The sequence below is a fragment of the Echinops telfairi genome, unplaced genomic scaffold (genome assembly GCF_000313985.2).
Source record: "Echinops telfairi isolate 266 unplaced genomic scaffold, ASM31398v2 ScPeMD7_70;HRSCAF=299, whole genome shotgun sequence".
NCBI classification, from domain to species: domain Eukaryota; kingdom Metazoa; phylum Chordata; class Mammalia; order Afrosoricida; family Tenrecidae; genus Echinops; species Echinops telfairi.
In genome coordinates this window covers 68,858,405-68,878,861 of record NW_022103968.1, presented here as the reverse complement: position 1 = coordinate 68,878,861, position 20,457 = coordinate 68,858,405, and the positions used below count along the sequence as shown (strand labels likewise).

Genomic DNA, 20,457 nt, shown 5'->3' with positions numbered 1-20,457 from the left:
AAAAAAACATTCCAATGTAAATAAAAAATGGAAAATAACCATATGGTCACTGTAATCAATGCAGAGAAGGCTTTTGACAAAATCTAACACATATTCCTGATAAAATTCTGAACAAAACAGGAATTGAAGGGAAATTCCTTAACATAATTAAGAGTCTAATAAAATCCAATGGCCAAAATTAGTCTCAACAGAAAGGACCCAGACATGAATTCTGTGGATTTTATACTGGAATCTTTAGCAAAAACAATAAGGCAAGAAGGGGAAATAAAAGCCATCCAAGTTAGCAAAGAATTAAAATTATCTCCATGTGCAGATATCAACCTATACAGGGAAAGTCCCGAAGATTCAGCAAGAAAATTACTGAAACTGAAAAACTGAAACAAACTAGGCCTCTCATTTCCTGATTTTAAAACCTATTACATAGCCAAACTAGTCAAAACAGTGTTGTATTGATAAAATGAGCCATAGACCAATAGTTCAGAAATTAAACCAAGCTCTTACAGACACTTGAATTTTTATTAAGGGTTGTAACATATTAAATGAGGAAGTGATCATCTTTTCAATAAATGATGCTGGAAAAATTAGATCTCTATCTACAAAAAAAAAAAGAAAAGAAAAAGGATCCATATCTCACACCATATACAGAAACAAACTCAAGATGGGTTAAAGATTAACTGTAAACCTTATGAACACATAAATCACTAATGAAAAATAGGAGCGTCTTAATACATGACATGGATACAGCATTAAGAGTAACTTAATTCACAGGAATAGCAGAAAATAAACTAGGTGACTTGGACTTCATTAAAATTAGACACAGAGGGTGAAGCCTAACTTGATCCAAGGCCAATACTTCCCAGTTTCTTCAGGACCTTTGCTCGATCTGGGAAAGGAGTAGGGCACATTGGGGCACCTTGTTGGTGCGCTTATATACAGTCAGGGCTGATTCAATGCTCGAAGACCTGACAAAGAATCTAACTTAGAAAGTCTGATCCCAAGCGCTGGAGTATATGGTGAAGAAGTCAAAAGGGACCCTTTCCCTCGGGTGCTTGCTGCAAACCAGATTACTGCTACCTATACGTGATTGCTAAACCCTGTTGCACGTCTTCAAAAAGGACGCAGACAGAACATGGAACAGCAAATGAAGAAAAGACCCAGGAAAAGTTGCGGAAAGGACCTAGGTGAAAAGGCCTTTGTTGAGACTAAGCCAAACCAAGGGAAGTCCGCCCCGTGCTGCAGGCAGAGGCGGAACCTGCATTAGCAACGTGGGCCTTATGTGATGAAGGCGTGCACTCTGACACTGGTCATCCGGCGGTTGATGAGGAGTCCTTCCCTGAGTGTTTTACATAGAATGCATACATGCATAGTATGAGGTGTATTTAGAACCTATGCTGGAAGGAGACTGAATTCTTAAATCCTTGGAATACCTGACAGAAGAATCAGAACAAGCGCTTGCTCAACAGGTTCTTGGAAATGACTCACTTCTTGGAGACAACTCCCTTGAATGTTTTTTGGTATACTGTATGTCAAAGAAGGAGCCAGACCAAACCTGTCTCAACAGTTTGCTGAAGAGAATTCACTTGTGTTTTCTGAGTATATGACTGGAAAGAAGTTTCTCGCTGGCGGAATACCTGGTTTTGATTTATCTGAAGCCTAGAAAAAATACAGAATATGATGATCAAAAAGCACTCCCCTGTCCTCAGGGTGGATGTCCAAGGAAGTTTAAGGATAAGTCCTCCCTGAGAAAGCCTCTCCTAGTTCATGGTCCCTGAGACCATGTATGTGCAGAATGTGGGAAAGCTTTCACTGAGAGCTCAAAACGGAAGCGACATTTTCTGGTGCACACTGGAGAAAAGCGCTACAAGTACACATTTGAAGGGTGTGGGAAGCGCTTTTCCCTGGGCTTCAATTTGCACACACACGTACGAATCCACACATGTACGAATCCACACTGGTGAGAAACGCTTTTCGTGCCCCTATCAAGGCTGTAACCGGAAGTTTATTCAGTCAAGTAACCTGAAAGCTCACATCTTGACTCATGCAAAGGCCAGAATATAGGTGGAGGATCATCCTCAAACTGGATAAGCATCTTAAGGATAAATGTGCTTCTTGATTGTTGTTTCTTATTGAATCTATTTTTTTAATCTATAAAGTCTTACTTTTAATGTTACTAAGCTACTCTTAGACTTTTGATTTTGACTTTTTAATTTCCAACTATTCAGCTTGTGCCTTTTAGGAATATTTGATGATCCATATTGAATTTGAAAGTGATCTTTTTATGATTCTTTCTATGATTGTATCAGATACATACATAATATATTTGATATACTGTAAATAAACTTCAATCCATTTTACATATCTTAAAATAATAATCCCAAGATATGCTAAATCTGGAGTAAAAAAAAATAAAGCTGCTTTAAAAAGAAAAAAATAGACACATATGTGCATTAAAAACATATCACCAGAATAGGAAAAAGAGAACCCACAAACTGGAAAAATATTTTCTGACAATGACATGTCCAACATAAACTAACCTTCAAATTTTATAGAAAAAAATATAAATAATCCAATTAAATTTGGATATGGAACATGATCAGAAACTTCATCAAAGATAGTCATGTAGTCAACAAACAAACCATAGGAAGAAATGCTCATGAGTGCTAGCCATTACAGAGCTGATGACCAAAATAGTAATAAGATATCATCTCACTCCAACTTGAAGAAGGTAGTTTAAAAACACAGAAAACTACAAATGCTAGTAAAGCGGGAGGGGCAGAAACACTCATGCATTGCTCACGGGGATGTAAAATGCTACAACTACTATGGAAAGTAGTGTGGAGCGTCCTTAAAAAGTTGAACTTAGAAACACTGTATGATCCAGCAGTCCCCTACAAGATATCTTTCCCAGAAATATAAGAGCCCTGGCATGAATAGATATATACACAATAATGTCCATTGCCGTGCTATTCACAATAGCAGAAGATAAGCCCATCAATGGAAAAATGGACAAATTAGTAATACATCCACACAATGGAAGGCGATGCAACATTAAAGAAGAGCAATAAGAATCTGTATAACATTTCCAACTTGGAAGCACCTGGGCAACATGTAATGTGAAATACTTCAATCATGAAAATGTCAGTAGTATATGAGACCACTACTGAAAAAGCCAAGAAAAGGATTTTACTCAAAAACATTTTTTATTGTTCATCAGGGCTGAGAGGGAAAGGAGGGTGAATGGCTAATTAGGAGGTAGGCACCTGTTAACTTGGGTCAAGGGGAAGGAATAGAGGAAGGCAGAAGGACAAGAGTTGGCAATAAAAAAGGCAAAGAACCAGGGTTAAAGCAACAAAGGCAATATTAGTTTACATACAATCCTGCAATTACAATAATCTATGTCTGTCAGTTTGTCACACTGGGTGGCTTGTGTGTTTCGAAGTCTATGTCACTTGGATTTCAAACACAGCAGGCTCATTCAAAGTGAACCGGTTTCAGCAGAGCTTCTAGAGAAGAACTACGGATTGCCTAAAAATATTGCCAGCTGTAAAAAACAGAAGCAGAACATTGCCAAAAACAGTGCCAGAAGAGCCCTTTGGTCAGAAGGCACTCAAAATAGGACTGAAAAAGGGTTACCTTCTCAAAGTCGGGCCAACCATAATGATACGGATGAAGTACAGCCGTTGGCAATAAAGCTTTTGGGACCTTCGTTCGATGAAAAGACATGGCTCAAAATTAGAAGACATAACCACAAACATAAATTAATAATTGGAAATTGAGATGTATGAAGCATGACTTTAGGAAAGTTGGAAGTATTAAAAATGAAATGGGATAAATTAGTCAGTTGAAATAGATGGGTAGTGGCCATGTTCAATCAGGCAGTCATCGGATAGGGTTTCCTGTGCTGGGATGATACAATCAAGAGGAGCGGCTTTGTTCACCCCGTGACAAAGCACATTTCAGGATCTCTCTTGAAAGACAATGCTTTTTGTCATAGGATAATGTCTATCTGCTTTCAAGGAAGCCCAAATCAAGGCAATTATTATTTAAACTTATGGACTAACTATGAAAGCTAGTGATGAAGAAATGGAAGAATTCTACCAATGCCTTTAGTCAGAAATTGACCAAATATGCAATCAAGATGCATTGATAATTATTGGTGATTAGAATACAAAAGTTGGAAACAGAGGAAAGAATAGTAGTTGGGAAATATGGTTTTGATAGAAATGAAGCTGAAGATCTCATGACAGAATTTTTCAAGACCAGTGACTTCATCACAAATACCTATTTTAACAACACAAAAGCCATGTGTATTTTTCCAGATGGAATACACAGAAATCAAAGTGGCTACATCTGTGTGAAGTGATGATAGAGACGTTCGATATCAGCAGCTAAAACCATGTCAGGGCCAACTGTGGAACAGCCCATCAATTTCTCATATGGCAGTTCAGTTAAAGCTGAAGAAAATTAAAACAAGTCCATCGGAACCAAAATATGACCTGGAGGATATGCCACATGAATTCTGAAAACATCTAAAGAACACATTTGGTGCATTAAACACTAATGACAGAAGACCTGAAGAACTGTGGGAAAGCATCAAGAAGTTCATATACAAAGAAAGCTAAAGCTCATTAAAGAGATAGGAAAGAAAGAAAAGATCAAAGTGGATGTCAGAAGAGACTGAAACTTGCTCTGCATCATCGGCTAGCGAAGGCACAAGGAAGAAATGATGCACTCAAAGAATTGAGTAGAACATTTCAAAGGCAGCTCAAGAAGACAAAGTAATCTATTTAATGAAATGTGCAAAGACCTAAAAGCTAGTAAACCAAAAAGGAAGGACATGTTCAGCATGTTTTAAACTGAAAAACTCAAGAAAAAAAATCCAGCCTTGAGTTGCAATATTAAAAAATTCCATGGACAAAATATTGAATGATGCAGGTAGCATCCAAAGAGTCACCATAACCAAAAAGCACGAGTTGAAATTCCACTTCAGGAGATGGCATTTGCACAAGAGCCAATGGTCCTGAGAGAAGAAGCACAAACTGCTGAAAGCATTAGTCAAGAAAGGGCTGCAGGAATTGAAATGTTTCAACAAGTGGATGAAGCACTTACTCATCTAGGCCAGGAAATTTGGAGACAGCTATATAGCAAACAAACTGGAAGAAATCCATGTGTCCCCATTCCAAAGAAAGGTGTCCCAACAGAATGCTCAAATTATAGAACAATATCAATTATATCACATGTAAGTAAAAGTTTTCTGAAGGTCATCCAACAATGATTGCAGCAGAACATTGACAGGGAGCTGCCAGAGGTTCAGACCAGATCCAGAAGAAGATGTAGGACAAAGGATATCATTGCTGAAGTCAGATGGCTCTTAGCTGAAAGCAGGGACTACCAGAAAGATGTTTACTTGTGTTTCCTTGACTTGGAAAAGGCCTTGGGCTGGGTGGATTATATCCAACTATGGAAAGCCTTGGGTAGAATGGGAATTCCAGAATAATACCTCGTGCTCATGAGAAACTGTACATGGATCGAGAGGCGGTTGTGAGAACAGAATAAGTGGACACTGCATTGTTTAAAATCAGGAAAGGGGTGATCAAGATTGTATCCTCTCATCATACTTACTCAATCGGTATGCCGAGTAAATCACCAGAGAAACTACATTATATGAAGAAAATGTGGGCCTAGGATTGGAGGAAGGCCTTTCGATATGCAGATGACATAACTTTGCTGAAATTAGGAAAACTTGAAGCATTTACAGATGAAGTTCAAAGATTGCAGCCTTCCGTATGGATCACAACTCAATGTAAATAAAACAAAATCTTCACAACTGGACCAATAGGTACCATCATAATAAATGGATAAAAGATGGAAGTTGTCAATGATTTCATCTTACTTGTATCACACTTAATGCTTACAGAAGCAGCAGTCAAGATATCAGACAATGCATTGTACTGGGTGAAATACTGCACACGACCTCTTTAAAATGTTGAAAAGCAAGGGTGTTTTCTTGAGGACTAGGTTCACCTCTCTCAAGCCATAATATTTTTTTTTATCTCTCAAGCCATAATATTTTTATTTATTTTTTTTACAGAGCAGAAAAGTAACATTTATCTTATTACAACAACAAAAATTAAAATGTCAAACATGGATCAACTGAAAACTTTCTTTACAACAGCAAACAGAAGTAACATGCAAATAAACATATTTTGAGAAAGACAGACACCATAAGAAGAAAAAATACCAAGGAGTTAACTTTGATTCCACAAATGCCATTGGGAAGCATGTAAACTCTGTGAAGGTTAGAATGAAATATTTAATAAATTGTTTGATGTTAAATATGCTCCATGATCTCTTACATTCACATGGGCTCCTCTTTCCCTCTCCTTAAGTTGCAAGTTCACGTTTGCTAGAAGTGTAGTCAGTGGATGTATATGTTCACCTGTTGCATGTGAGCCATTGTGAGTACATGGTGCCCATTTCCTGACAGGTGTCCCAGGGAAGCTCTTCCTGCAGTAAACCAACTCCATCTACATGGGGTCTAATCTGCCATCAACTGGACTCACCAAAGGATGCATTATCCAATAAGCAAAGTACTTGGGTTTAATTGTGTTGATTTACTAATCATCAATGCCCAATTTCACCTAATTTTCACCATTGATGTTGTGAGACCCATGAAGAACAAATTAAAGCTGCTTGGAAGTTAATCTGCCTCTAGTCCTGGTCTCCTTTCTTACTTCTTCTTCTTCTTCTTCTGTTTATCATTTTATTGGGGGCTCACACACATATGCATATGAAAGTAGGACATTAAATAAACATGACCAAAGAAGAATCAATGCAAGTGAACTATGGTGTCAGCAAAGCACACTGAAAGAAACGTGGACTCCCTAAGAACAAACCGATCTGTTCTGGAAGAAGTACAGCCAGAATGTGCCTTAGAGGCAAGGACGGCGAGACTTTGTCTCACATAATTGGGACATGTTATCAGGAGAGTTTAGTTCCTGACGAAGGAAGGACATCGTGCTTGGTAAGGAAGGGCAGTGCAACAAAAGGAAGTGCTGTGAAGAGATCGATTGACAGAGTGTTTGCAACAATGGGGTTACACATAAGAGTGATTGTAAAGGTGGGGCAGAACCAGCAGTTTGTGATTGTGCTGTACACAGGGTCACCAGGAGTTGGAACTGGCTCAATGGCAACTAACAACAGCAAACAGACTATCCACAGAAATAGGCGTGTAAACTGCAAAGGTATGAGAAGGAGAATAAGACTATACTCACAAATACATATATATAGTTTACTCACAAGTATATATATGTATGTATAATTAGACATAGGATATTTCTAAATATCTATCTATCTATACTGAAAATGCATCCATGAACATAGCAGAGCATACCCCCAAAGGAAGCAAACAAACAAACTATAAAACTGGAACTTCCTGCCATCAAGTCTGTTCCAATGCACAGCAACCCTGTAGCGCATCGTTGGACTGCCCGGCGGACTTCTGAGACTCAATCGTTATCGGAACAGAAAGCCAGGCCTTTCTCCTTCGGAGTGGCTGGTGGGTTTCAATCGCTCACCTGCAGTAAGCAGCCCACCATGTAACACACTCCACCACTAGTGCTGAGCAGGAAAAAGTTATGAAACCTTCTTTGCCATAATCAGACACCGGGAAGGGCTGAGTCACTCGGTCAAGGAGCTCAGGATCTTAATCACAGGGAGCACCCAGGTCCAATGGCCATAACAACAGTAGTTAACATTCTACCTCAGTAGCAGTGACTGGGCTCTTATTCTTGACCTTCCCCTATCCAGACGGTAGAAGAATGAAGGAAACTGAAGCTCCATGGAAAGAGTCCAATGAAACAGTGGAACTTGTCAACCTCAGCTTCTATGACCTGACTCCAGGACTACATGGTGCCTGGCTACCACTACAGCCTGCTCTGAAAGAATCACATGAGAAGGTCCTGGATAGAATGGGAGGAAAATATGAAACAAAACTCAATATTATTAAAAAAAATAAAGATGAGGTTTGTTGGTCAGCACTTGGTGGAACTCTGGAAACTGAGAGCCGTAACCACCTCAGGGCTGAAATGGAACTCAGCCCTGTGACTGAATTTTCAGCCTAATAATCAACAAGGCTATAATGTGAGCCATGACCCTTGGGAGGTAAGCAAATGGTAGAACAATCACACCTTTGAAATGAAAAGAGCAGCATTTGCCCAAGAACAAAGCTCGGAGGCAGAAAGGGTTAGGAAAGAGGATGGAAACACCAGGAGGAATGAGGGTGAGAAATATCACAGGAGAAGGATTGCAATCAATGATATGAACGAAAACGTTATGGACTGTTGAAGGGAAATGCGAACCATCGCTCTGATTTAATACACCTTCACCCTATTTGAAATAAGAGGTCTTAAAAAGTGGAAAACGTAAAATAAGTAAAGAGATGTGACAACTTTCTTAAAAAGGAACACAACGTACACTGACTTGCTTGCCATCAAGAGTTCTACTTGCTGTCAAAGGGTACTGTGGTACGTAAGCATGGGAAAGATTCCAGGGCAGGATGGGAACGAGAAACTAGTATATGATTTTTCTCATTCAAGTAGACAAATCTGAAATAATTTAAACTCATCAAAATATACTTTGTGTGACAAAGACAGAAATGTTTCCCATATAGTCTATGAATGAAAAAAATAATGTATCCCACATCACTTTGAATTGCATGGGAAATTATAGGGTTTTGTTTTTAATATACAGGTACACCCAGTATAAAAATGTTGTGCTGTTTTTCTACGTATTTTTCTATTTGTGTTATCTGACACATTTTTAATTAAAATTTTTTCTTTGATATCTTTTTATTCCAAATAATCATGTTATCTCCTGTTTTGCATTCATAATCATAAAGAGTGTGGAGCCCAGGTGACACAGTGGTTATGCATTGAGTTTCTGACTGCAAGGTTAGCAGTTCGAAACCACCAGCCAGCTTTGCAGGAGAAAGACAGTTTTCTACTTCTTTAGAGTTACCGTCTCATTAGCCCTCTGGGGCAGCTCCATCCTGTTCTTTTGGGTCAGAATCGACCCAATGTCAGTGAGTTTTGGTTTCTGTTTTGAATCTTTAAGCGGGTTTGCTAAAATAAAGTCTGCAGACATCAAGAATTTCAGCATCCTTAAACCAGAAACCCATGAAATTAATCCATTTTCCTAAGCCTTTCAACTAATGATGTGTCAGGCTGGGCTAGAAGTTTCTCGCAAATCCAAACCAGAATGCAATGCATCTCCTCTTTGTCATTCTCTATCAGACCTCAGCTCCATGTTGACACCATCACGGCTGTGTGTGCTGGTATGACACATGAAAAGGCATGCTAACTGGTTTCTTGGTTTCCAGGGTCAGCAAGCATAAACACAGACCTATCCTGCTTGTCCACAGGTTCTGAGGCAGAATTTGTCTGTTTCCTTTATATCAACTTGCATACACAACTAGCCAGAGGCCATCAAGGAGGGGAACTTGGTGTCCCTGGTTCACCAATACCACTGCAACGGAGGCTCTTTCAGGGGTTGTCCTAATGGTGCCTTTCTGTTGTTCTCTCTCGCCTGGATGCTCCTCACTGTCTTTTCTCTTCTCTCCTCCCTCCTCCCTCCTCTTCCTCCTTCCTCCTCCTGCTCCTCTTCCAAACCCCTGCTCTGTCACCACCCCGCCACAAGCCACCCACCTACCACCCTGTCTCTTTCTAATAGTCGATACTACCTGGCACAGTCTCAAGTCTCTCCAGCTGGCTTCTCCGCATACTCCTGGTCTTCCTTGTCAGGTCTTCTCCACAGTACTTGCCATTTATTTGTTGATTTATTTATTTATTTATCTATCTATCTATTTATTTATTGTTCAGTGTTGTCTATTGAGTGTTGCCGTCTTGAAGCCCAGCTGGTCTGTCAAGGGAGGTGTGGAGCACGAGGGTCGAGGGGAGCCTCCTGGCATGTGAGTCCATTTGCACAAGTCCAAGGCGGACTCCCAGCTAGGAATGAACACTCATCCTTCCTCTGTGCTCACCTCCAGGCTCAAGGGTAGCCTTCCCCACCTTAAGGAGGATTTTAACTAGAGCTTATCTTAATAACAGGAGTTTTGAATGCTAAATATACACTATCCATGACATATTATCTCATTTTGATTCACACACTCACAATGGAATGTCAGGAATATTATCACTTCCAAATAGCAAAGGACACTGGGGCTAAACAATATGCTCAGGATCTCCCCTCCAGGGAATGAAGCTTAGATTCAAGCAAGGTCTTAAAGCTGGTTCTTCTTGGTTCCGTCATGGCCCACAAGCCATGCCAGGTCAATTGACCCCAAGTCTGTAACATGTGGGCGAACCAGAAGGATATCCAGAACAATCATATGTATGTATGGGTCCTACAAATGTCATCTTCCTCATGAAAAACAGGGGCAGCATGCACTCTGCATAACAACCCAGTCCCTGGAGCAGCACCGTCAGCAACAGTGACCCGTGGCTCAGACATGATAGCCCGCCAGGCTCCCTTTGGCAGTTTTACTGTTCACCATCCTGGCAATAATCGAATCTCCTTCACCAGGCTCCTGAAAAGGCTCACTACGTGTCTCCTATTTCAGGACTTCCACCTGCAGTTTTTCATGTTCAGGTGATCATTCCACTTCAGCCAAGTTTTAAAACAGCATGTTCTTTTTTGGATTTTGCTATATAGGCCACCCTGATAAAACTTAGGTCCTAAGGATGCAATTTGGGGCAGGAGTGGGGGGGTAGCTAGGGAGCGAGGGCAGGTGATTGCATAAGGCTGTAACATGAAAGTGGAATTAAAAGCATTGAACGAAAGGAGTCTTGGGTGTTTTTATGGATCACCAAAAGGTGTGTTGTCATGTGAACTCTTCTCTGTAGAGTTCTTTTTTATTTAGGCTTCGTTCTTTTAAAGCGCTGAGGCTTTGGCAAACACTAAAATATAAAATAAAATAGACAAGACTTTGTGAGGTGTTTGGCTATTAATGTCTTACGTTTTATACTATTTCAATCTCTCAACAGCACTCTGAGTGTACACTATGTTATCCATTTGATAGATGGACAAACTGAGGGCCTGGAAAAGTACAGAGGCTTGTCCGGGATGACACAGTAAACTGCTGATGGATCCCAGCCCAGCCTCTTGACTCAGCCCAATGATGCCGTTGTCACGGACCCGCTGCATAACATGACACAATGCTCTTCCTGTTGGTTCTGTAATTCACACTCATTTCGCTAGGACATGCACTGAGGCAAAGGGGGAGACAGAAATCTAAGTGTGATTTCAAATGAATCAGTTTATTACTCCCCTACAGGGAGAGACTTAGAGTGCACATAAGTTAAATATTTAGTTTAGCCTGAATTCTCAGTTGGTGCTTACTTGGGGTTGACTCTTTAGGCATGATATACTATTCCTATTGCGGAAAGCAAGTGATAGTGTGTGTATACTCACAGAGACAGAGGAAAAAGGAGAATGTGTGTTAGAGGGGGAGGGTCAACTCCTGGCTGGTTTAAATAAGCCAAAGGATGAGATAAACTATGAGGCAGGAGATGAGAAGGTAAACTGAAACCGGTCTTTCAGATGCACTAGGACAGGACACCAAAGTGCAGGGCTCAACAGAAGTGGAACAAAGAACTGAGAGAACAATGATGGAAGGTCAAGTGGGAGGTATGCCATTGGGAAGCAGGGCCCTGGTGAACTCAGAGGAAATTTGCCAGATGCTGGGTTTTGGCTCTGGAATCCCTTTCATGAGCAGACTTTGCAGGCCCAGCTGGGAGCAGGACTGTGGGTGTGGGGAAAGGGGTAGGCCCAGGCAGTATTTCATTTCCTCTTCTTGTGGCCTGAGTGCTCTGCCCTTGAGTTTCAGAGTTTGGGGCTTGGAATCAGCATACCTGGGTTCTTGATTTAACTTCACTGCTACAACTTATGTGACTTCAAAAGTACTTATTCACTATGTTTTGAAACAAATATATAGAAGAATTAAAGTAATTATTCACCCAGTCCCTAACTCATATGATGCTATTATGATAATATTGAATTTTAAAAATCCAAGAAACTCCCTAAATCTTGCTATACCTTAACCTTGGTCAGAATATGACAGATGAGTTAAATTCACACAATTCTCAAGATAATGATAACTATTGTATAGCACATATTATGTTCGTAGAATTTTATATTTGTGGACTACTTGAATAACCCTGACAACAATCTATGAAATGGGCATTATTGTTTTTTCATATTACAGAGAAAATAAAAATGTCTCGCCTAAGGACATTATTAAGTAGCAGGATAGCATGTGAATCCAGTAAGTCTGGCTTCCAGTTTATATTCTGAATCACTATGTGATAATGTCTCTACCTAACGGCCAAAAAGAACCAAGACCCAAGTTTTAGGCCTGTTCTTTGAGCCTGGACACATCGAGCATTATTAGAACCACATTTAGCTGAAATGAAAAACAAAGTGGAAAATCCAGACTTATAAGGCCGGCAGATTAGGAGATAAATAAAATAGGAAAACTTCATAAAGGAATTTGAGACAGAATCTATTTTGACATAAGATCCCTATTTTGCTTAAAATAAGACTCAATTTGTAAAAAGTATATTCTCAATATCTTTGGTCAAATTTACTTTATGCTAGGTCTCTCTTTATTAGAAATATGAATATTCTTGAATATTCATTGACTGTTAACAAAATAACACCTAGCGAGTTGTACATGAACCTTGTGAATAGCAGTCAATTCTTACAATTTTCCTTGGTTCTGCTAAGTGACTTGTTTCGGCAGTGGAAGCCAACCTACATGACAACATTTGGGCTTGGAAACTGCTTGGCTATTAGATCCCATGCTCTTGGACTATTCTTGCTACGTAAACATCCCTATGCTAACCTGTTAAAGACAACATACAGATCATGCAACCATCATATCATTCTCTGACATCTGAGAGAGGACATCTTGGACCATCAAGCCGGTTGAGCCTCCACACCAGTATGGCTGCCTGAATGGCACCAGGCAAGATCAGCAGAAGAGTCACTCAGCTGAGCCCTGTCCAAGTTGCTACATCACCTAGCTGCAAACAATGTAGTTGTTTTAGCCACTAAATTGTGGAGTAAATTCTTTTGTAGTAAAAGCTGATAGAGTCCAAATCCAAGGCATTGAACATAGAAATTATTGAGGAACCTGAAGCATTTTCAAAAGTAGGAGAGTCAGTTGACTGAGAATGTAAACTTGTAAGTTTTAGGTTGTGGGGGTGACTTGAGATGCCATTGCTTGCTTTACCTGCCCTTCACTCTGTGACCTCTGACACAAGCTGTTGGGAAACAGCAAGCCAATCTTCATGATCATACAGGCGATCAGGGCTAAGAGAAGAAGAGGGGTGATGCTGCATCCCGAGAAAGCCAATGATTGACTTTCTAATCTGTTGGCAACAAAACGCTCTACAGTAGCATAACTGATATAAGGGGCCAGCTTTCCACATTGTGCAGGGCGATATCAATACCCCTCAGCATTATTGCTACAGATTGAAGGATTTGAGGCACAGAGCAAGAGAAGGACTAAATGAAAGACAATGAAAATCTTTCAGGACTTTTAAAAGAATAACATCCTAACTCAGTCCAACTTATTCATTTAAAAATGAGAAATAGAGGCTCAAAGAGGGCGATCCAGCTAAGGCCACACAAGCTCAGTATGATTACATAAATAAACTGCCTGAACATTAATAGCAACAGCAACACAGAGCTCAGGACATGAACATTGGAGCCCAAGGAAGAAGTCATGTCATGTAAACATTAATAATTCATCTGCCTTTGACTGATTTGAGAACAGTGTCCAACTAATCAATTAAGATGGCAAAGAATCCATAAGACACCTTGATGACAATAATTTTTCAAACGTGAGTGGGAAACCTGGGAGACCAAGGAGAAGAAAAAGTACACTAAAATTTCATGATGATAAAGATGCTAACATTTACTTGTAGGCCTTTCCATTGCCTTTCAGTTATATTACCAATTAATAATTGTCATAAGTGGCCAAAATAGGCTACTAAATTCCTTAAAATAAAAGGATAAAGAAATGGGTACACAAACAAAATTTTCTCCTTAGGGTGGAAGCACAATACCAAAAACCCACTGCCTAGTAGTTGATTTCAACTCACAGCCATCCCACCCGACACAGTAGAACTTTTCGAGGCCATACATCTTTAGGAAAACCGACAGCCTCATCTTTCTTCCACGGAAAGGTGGGTGGGTGTGCACCATCAATCTTTCGGTTAACAGTCACACGCATCCCCATGGTGCCAACTGGAGGGCTCCGAAGGACAAATGGTGGTTCATGATTCAGCAAATCATTATTAAATCCTGACCTCATATATGTAAAACCTGACAATTATAGCTCATGTCATTCTATATGAAACAGGAAAACCCCAGTCTATTTTCTATTTCCAACTGTGTGAACCTGAGCAAGTGATTTCCCCTAGGCGTAGTTGCTTCAGGTCTCAAGTGTTTCGTCAATAAACAAGGGTCTCGACAACTCTAAACATAAGGAACGGAACCGGAACACAACCACAGGTAAGACTGAATCCAACACCTAACATTTTGTTAACTGGCTATGAACCTGTACTTCACCTCTTTTCTCATCTAGGTAAATGGAGCAGTCACACCCATCTCTCAGATTCGGCAAGCATAGAAAGAATATCTAATGTGTCCAGCACAGTAACTGGACAGGAGTAATGGGAGTACTCAATCAGGAAAATTATGATTCTTTCCTTCTGGAAGATTTACTTAACCTCTACTATGTGGCGGGTATTATTCTAGGTACCAAGGCTCATAGGTAACCAACAGACAAAAACCTCTGCCTAGTGTGCTGTCATTCTAATGCATGGTGACCCATAACTCTAACATTCAAGGGTTGATCTCCCTGATGCTACATGGGACTCTCTACGTCCATCCTGAATGTCACCATGCATAGAATTAAGAGCAATTCGCCCCTGGGAGGCTCATCCTAAACTGGATGGGTTCTTACTGCTCACTTAGCTTGGCTCCCCAATGCTTCTCTTGGATTCTCTTGGTTCGAAGTTAAAATGCGTGGCTGCGAACCAAAAGGCTGAAAAACCAGACTCGCCCCACAGGTACCTCTGAGGAAAGACTGGCGAGGCACTTCCAGAAAGTAGCCCTGGAGTGCAGTTCGACACTTCCACCCAGAAGCACCTTGAGGGCAACTGGCTAGGTGTAGAATGACACCTACTAGTGAGGGCAAGAAACAAGCCTGGGCTTCATACCTCTCTTCCACCTGAAATGCTCCCCCAACCACGCCCCACTGCCTCGCCAAATCTGCACCGGAGCAGGCCTTCAGAACCCTCCACCCCAAGGCAAAGTTTAAGTAGAGGCATTACCTGCTCGATCCCACCAGAGGTCGCCCTCTCACACAAGCCCAAGCAAACAGACCCAGGCTTTACTTTCTCCTTGGGAAGCAGGGACATTATTTTCTTTCTCTATTTTTCTGTATTAAAAAGATTTCTTCACGGCCATAACTTAGATCTCTACACTAAAATAGAGCAACAGGAAGATATAATGGTGCATTTCATTTATGAATGACCTATAATAAATTACCCTGAAGTGTCCCGAGTGCCAGAAGACAGAACGCTTTGTCTGCCCACGGACTGTATTTCACATACTTTAATTTAGTTGACACATAAAGCTCATTTGACATTTTGCAGGTATTGGTGGAAGGCGAGGGGGTTGGGGAGAGGACAACGCTGGGCTGGGCAGGGCGCGGGGGGCCGCGGCCAGGGAGAAGGATATTCGGTTCTTGTTCAGGGTTAAGGTGTGGAGCCTCGGCAGCCCAGGCAACAGGAGGTCATGGGCCAGCAGATTGTTGTCCAAGATGAGCTCTTCTAGGCTCCGGAACGCGCTCAGTCCTTCCAGTGACCTGCAATGACAAAGGCAACAGGACAAATGATCCTGCACTAAATCAGGGAGGCCATTATGAGGCGAAATAAATATTTTAACCTTCCCTTTCAGGACTGGGAATAGTTTGGGCTTGGTGCCTGTCAGCGAAGTGAATGACAAGAATTAGTAGTGGAGAGTCAGGGCGGGGGCAGCGGGGAGAAGGGGCCGCTGGCACTCACCGCATCCTTCACGCATTGCCAACATGAAGGATGAGGGTCACTTAGTGAGGAGCCAGGATCCAAAACAAAGGGCTTCAGACACGGCCCGCAGGATAAATTTGTCAATGTCTTTTGCCTTGAGGCACCCAGCCTCGGCTGACCCTAACCTCCACTCCCAAGATAAATAACTCTGTCACAGTTCACCTCCATTCCCTGGACACAAATTTAAGTTGTCATCCATCATGCCTGCCCCGAAATATCATACCCCTCTTACAATAATAAATATAACTTCAAGCAAGTATCATTTCTTAGCTGTACTCCTCTGTACAGTGCTGGGAAATGACAGGGAAGCTCCCTCTCTCCCCTTCCACCACCTCTAACTTCTTCTCCTGGCTTTACTCTTTACTAATCGCTCAGTTTGCTTCTGCCCAGTGCCTCCTTGGTGGCTCCCCAGGCCGGGCATCTGCAGAGCTGCATAATCGCTTCTTCCTGAGAGGCTTGATTGCTTGCTCTTTCGTCCTTTCTTTGCATTTATTCATTTTCTGTGTTTGTTGTTTGGGGGATGTAGGCTGGATTGGGGAAGTTCTCCCTCAAAGCCCCTGGCTTGAAGTTGCTGTTTTAATTTATGGAAAGTGGATTTCTGACATTGGCTTGGAAAAACATGCAGAGAGCAGTCCAGTCGTGGGGATGTTGAAGTAGTAAATAAATGAAAATCTAAAGGAATTAAGTACCTGGCTGGGGCAGGTGGGAGGTGGGGGTGGGGTTGGATCAGAATGCCTAACTGAAAGTGAACTCTTAACTTCATGGGCTCTCATGAATATTGGAGGCGGAGGAGAGGAGGACAGTTGTCTGCACAAGTGCTTGGAAGGGGACATGCAGACATTAATTAAAGCAAGCTGCCAGCCGAGGGAACTTATACAGAGACACACACACTCCTAACTCCTTCACCTGCTGGACCCTAGAGATATGCTGAGCTTGCACAGTTCTGACAGCTGAGCTACACTGTGGACCAGAGAGAGGGCTTATGTGGGATCACCTGGTGATTTTATACAATGTACAGAGTACGGGCTGTAATGCACACTATTTATTCATTTAGTGATAACCAATACATAACCAAGCATACAGTCTCTAAGCTTGCATGTGCAATGTCTCCACATCTGGTGTGAGTGTGAACTTTAGCACCAGAGCTTTCTCAAGACATCAATAGCTCGGTGGAACCTCTGCCAAGAGGACGCCTAAACAGGGAGTCAATCCCTGAGAGGTGGAAAACTGCCTTATGAATATGTAATTAAATCTGCAGAATCTACTGGGCCCATCGCCCTGCCTGCACAGCCACTAAAGCCTAACACCTCGCAAATGCCTGCTCCTCTAGCCAAGACTATCTGTCCCATAGCAAGCCCATAATACTGTGTATGCTTTTGGGAAAGGGCCAAGGGGTTCTCCTGTTTTATTTCCTTCTCCAACTTCCTCCTTGTCCTCAGGGTCTCGGGAGGCAAAATAAATGTACACGGATCTGGGCAGGAAAGCTGGGGTTTTATCTCAGCTGCACCACTTACTTGCCTTGTCCATGTAGGCGTATCACTATCCTACCTGAGCTCCCTCAGTGTCATGTCAGCTTATAAGACTAACACACATCTCGCATCGTGTCCCATATATCATATGAGTCAGTAAAATGCTGGTTTCTTTCTTCCTCTTTCTTCTTTCATTCATTGTTTTTCCAGAAGCTTCAGAAGGTGTGCTCTCCTGGTGGCAGATGAACAAATCCACAGCGGTTGTGCAGGATGTTTGAATTCCACAGGAAATCTTCTGCCTTTTCTTGAAGCTCCTGCCTCCATAAAGGGTTAATTAGGGATGATCCAAAAGTCATTTTTAGAAGTAGGCTCTGGTTTACCACAAGGGGAGTTGAGGCCACTTCTCCTCAGGGGGCCTTCTGGGCAGCTAATGACTCCTTTGGGCTGAAATATTTGTTGGGCTCTAGTCAAAGCCTGCATCCAAACACACATTGTTCCTGAGTTATGTGATGCAAATATAATTTCTTATCATGAGAATCAGCAAATGGTTCACAACTGGCAAGCAGAAGAAAGCTCCCTTCCAAAAGTGCTCCAGGGGAGGGATATAACAAAATAACACAGCATGGAGAGGAACAAAGCCTGGGGACAAGAGTGGAGCACCCACCAAGACAGCCCTTTGCTCAGGGTGAGTGGGGCAGACACTCGGCAGAGCTGGCTGTTCAAAGCCCCACCACCTATCTGTTTGTAGATTTCTCTTTTTTGTTTGTTTCTTTCTTTTTTCTGCCTAGTAATATTATTAGCTGTTCAGATTAATGGAATCCATGCTTTCTGAGAGGTTATAATGAATGCATTTCTATTTCATGTCATCTGTGTCAAATGCTTTTGCTACTTTAATCCACTAAACTCAGAGCTCAGGGATGGGGGAGAGGGAGGAAAGAGGGTAGTGAGAGAAGACTGGTCAGAGGGGACAGGATTGCTGGGGCTTGGTTGCAATTGGAGGCCACTACATTGTGCTAGACTGGGTTGACAAGAGAAACAAATCCAAAGACCCTCATATATGTGTAAGAGAGAGTTTTATATCAAAGAGCAATTGGATATCAAGAAAATATCCCAGCCCAGCCCAGAACAAGTCTATAAGTCTGATATTATCCCATAAGTTATGTCCAATACTAGTCCATAAATCCTTCATCAGACTCACACAGCACATGCAATGATGCAAACTACAGGAAGATCGCAAGCTGGTGGGTGAAAAGCCTTGTGGATCCAATGGTGGTGAAAGCATCTCAGCACTGGCACTGATCTCCTAGTGGCTCCTCCAGCTCCCCCAGTCTGTCTCTTCAATGTGAAGGAGAGAGAGAGGAAGTTCCCAGAATCCTCATGGGAAGGCCATGCCCACAAGGAGGCATCATCAGGCTGTGACCCAATTGACAGGCTAGACTCCACCCCTACACTTATTTATCAAGTTTACCTGAAATTATGTAACTACCACACACATGAACCTAGAAGAGTGTTCTATTTGCGGGGTCTGTTTTCTTTCTTTCTAAAGAAATTACCTGTGTCAGTCTGTAAATTCATACCCCGATATACACGATGCCTGAAAATAGATAAGTGCTGTTGATTAAAATGATGCCAACACAAGGCTGTAAGGAGGCACGCAGGTAAACTGTTCAGTGGGATGAGTACAGTAGAAGGAAAGGATGAGGAAATGGATATTTCTCTGCTAAGACCTTGAGTGTGCACAACAAATGCATCCCAGACTCCTGGATCCTAGTGGCTGGCGCTTCTTGCCAGTCTAGCTGCTGCCATGTGAGATGTGGCTGAAAAAACAAGGCAGGCATCTCTGCCACCCCATGATCAGGGTTTAGAGGAAGTAGCAAGATGTCCTCCACAAGCTCAGCACAGCCTGCTGGAAGAAGATCTTCTAGTCTGGTCAAGAGATGCCAAGGACAGGCAGAGAGACAGGGCATCCAGTTCAGCAGGTGGCTTGCTCTGGAAATCTAATCAGCACCTAAGAAGCACGTTCTCTGCTGCTTGCTTCCCTCTCCATGGGCAGAGAAAATGGCCCATTATCTCACCCACCAGTACCATCTTGGTTACTTTGTGCACAGGCTCTGGCTGGGGTCCCCTAGGAGCCAGGATAGCCCAGTGCCATTTCCAAAGTCACATCAAAATGACAAAACATCACAAAGCATTTGGCTCTGGTGGATTCAAACAGAGAGAACTTTTAAGTTTCCACTGTAATTAACCCTATCCTCGTTAAGATAATTATGATCAAGCTTCCTGTCACAGTTAATATCCCAGCATCATTGCCCGTGGCTCACACTCTGCTCTCATTAGCTTATAAAAACAGCTGCACTAAACAGGCGGTCACTGCCCTGCCGACAAGAGACCAGTGACTGAGCAGCCTGATGGTGGGCCCTCGGTCAAGAGAGGGGCCCCTAAAATGAGCCTCCTTTTAACCTCAATCCACTTTTCCCTTGGGTGGGCACACACTCACTCAGCTGTTTCCATGCTTTCTCCTCAAAGTCAAGGGCTCATTACCAGGGAAGAGAAGAGCCAGGATGAAAGTCGAGCCGGTGAGTTTAGGAGCAAGGGAGCCGTGAATTCATAGCAACGCCTCCTGCTCCTTACCCAGCAGAAATAAACAAATAAATAGCACATTCAGAAAATGTTGGCAAAACGTTCACCAAAGAATACCTCAAAATGGCAAAGAAAACCTCACTGACCCATAGCCCTACAGGGGACAACACCGGTGACACAGTGTGGGAATTGCACCCGATCTGATCCCGCCACACTGAGGGAAAACACTAAGGGTGTGCAACAGAACAGCA

At 42.1% G+C, this 20,457-nt stretch overlaps 1 protein-coding gene and 1 pseudogene across 3 annotated transcripts in view; one reads left to right on the top strand and one right to left on the bottom strand.

Moving 5' to 3' along the window:
• The window catches only part of LRMDA (leucine rich melanocyte differentiation associated), a 1,590,166-nt gene that overhangs the window by 706,651 nt on the left and 863,058 nt on the right, over nucleotides 1-20,457 (bottom strand). For 2 of the 3 annotated variants that reach the window (XM_045291625.1, XM_045291626.1), the window contains exon 3: nucleotides 15,811-15,937. In XM_045291625.1, the coding sequence (XP_045147560.1) occupies nucleotides 15,811-15,937 (127 nt within the window). Of the gene's footprint in view, nucleotides 1-15,810; nucleotides 15,938-16,136; nucleotides 16,175-20,457 lie in introns of those variants that run through there. The other variant, XM_045291627.1, reaches the window with a different exon arrangement.
• LOC105978446 lies at nucleotides 1,130-2,058 on the top strand (annotated as a pseudogene).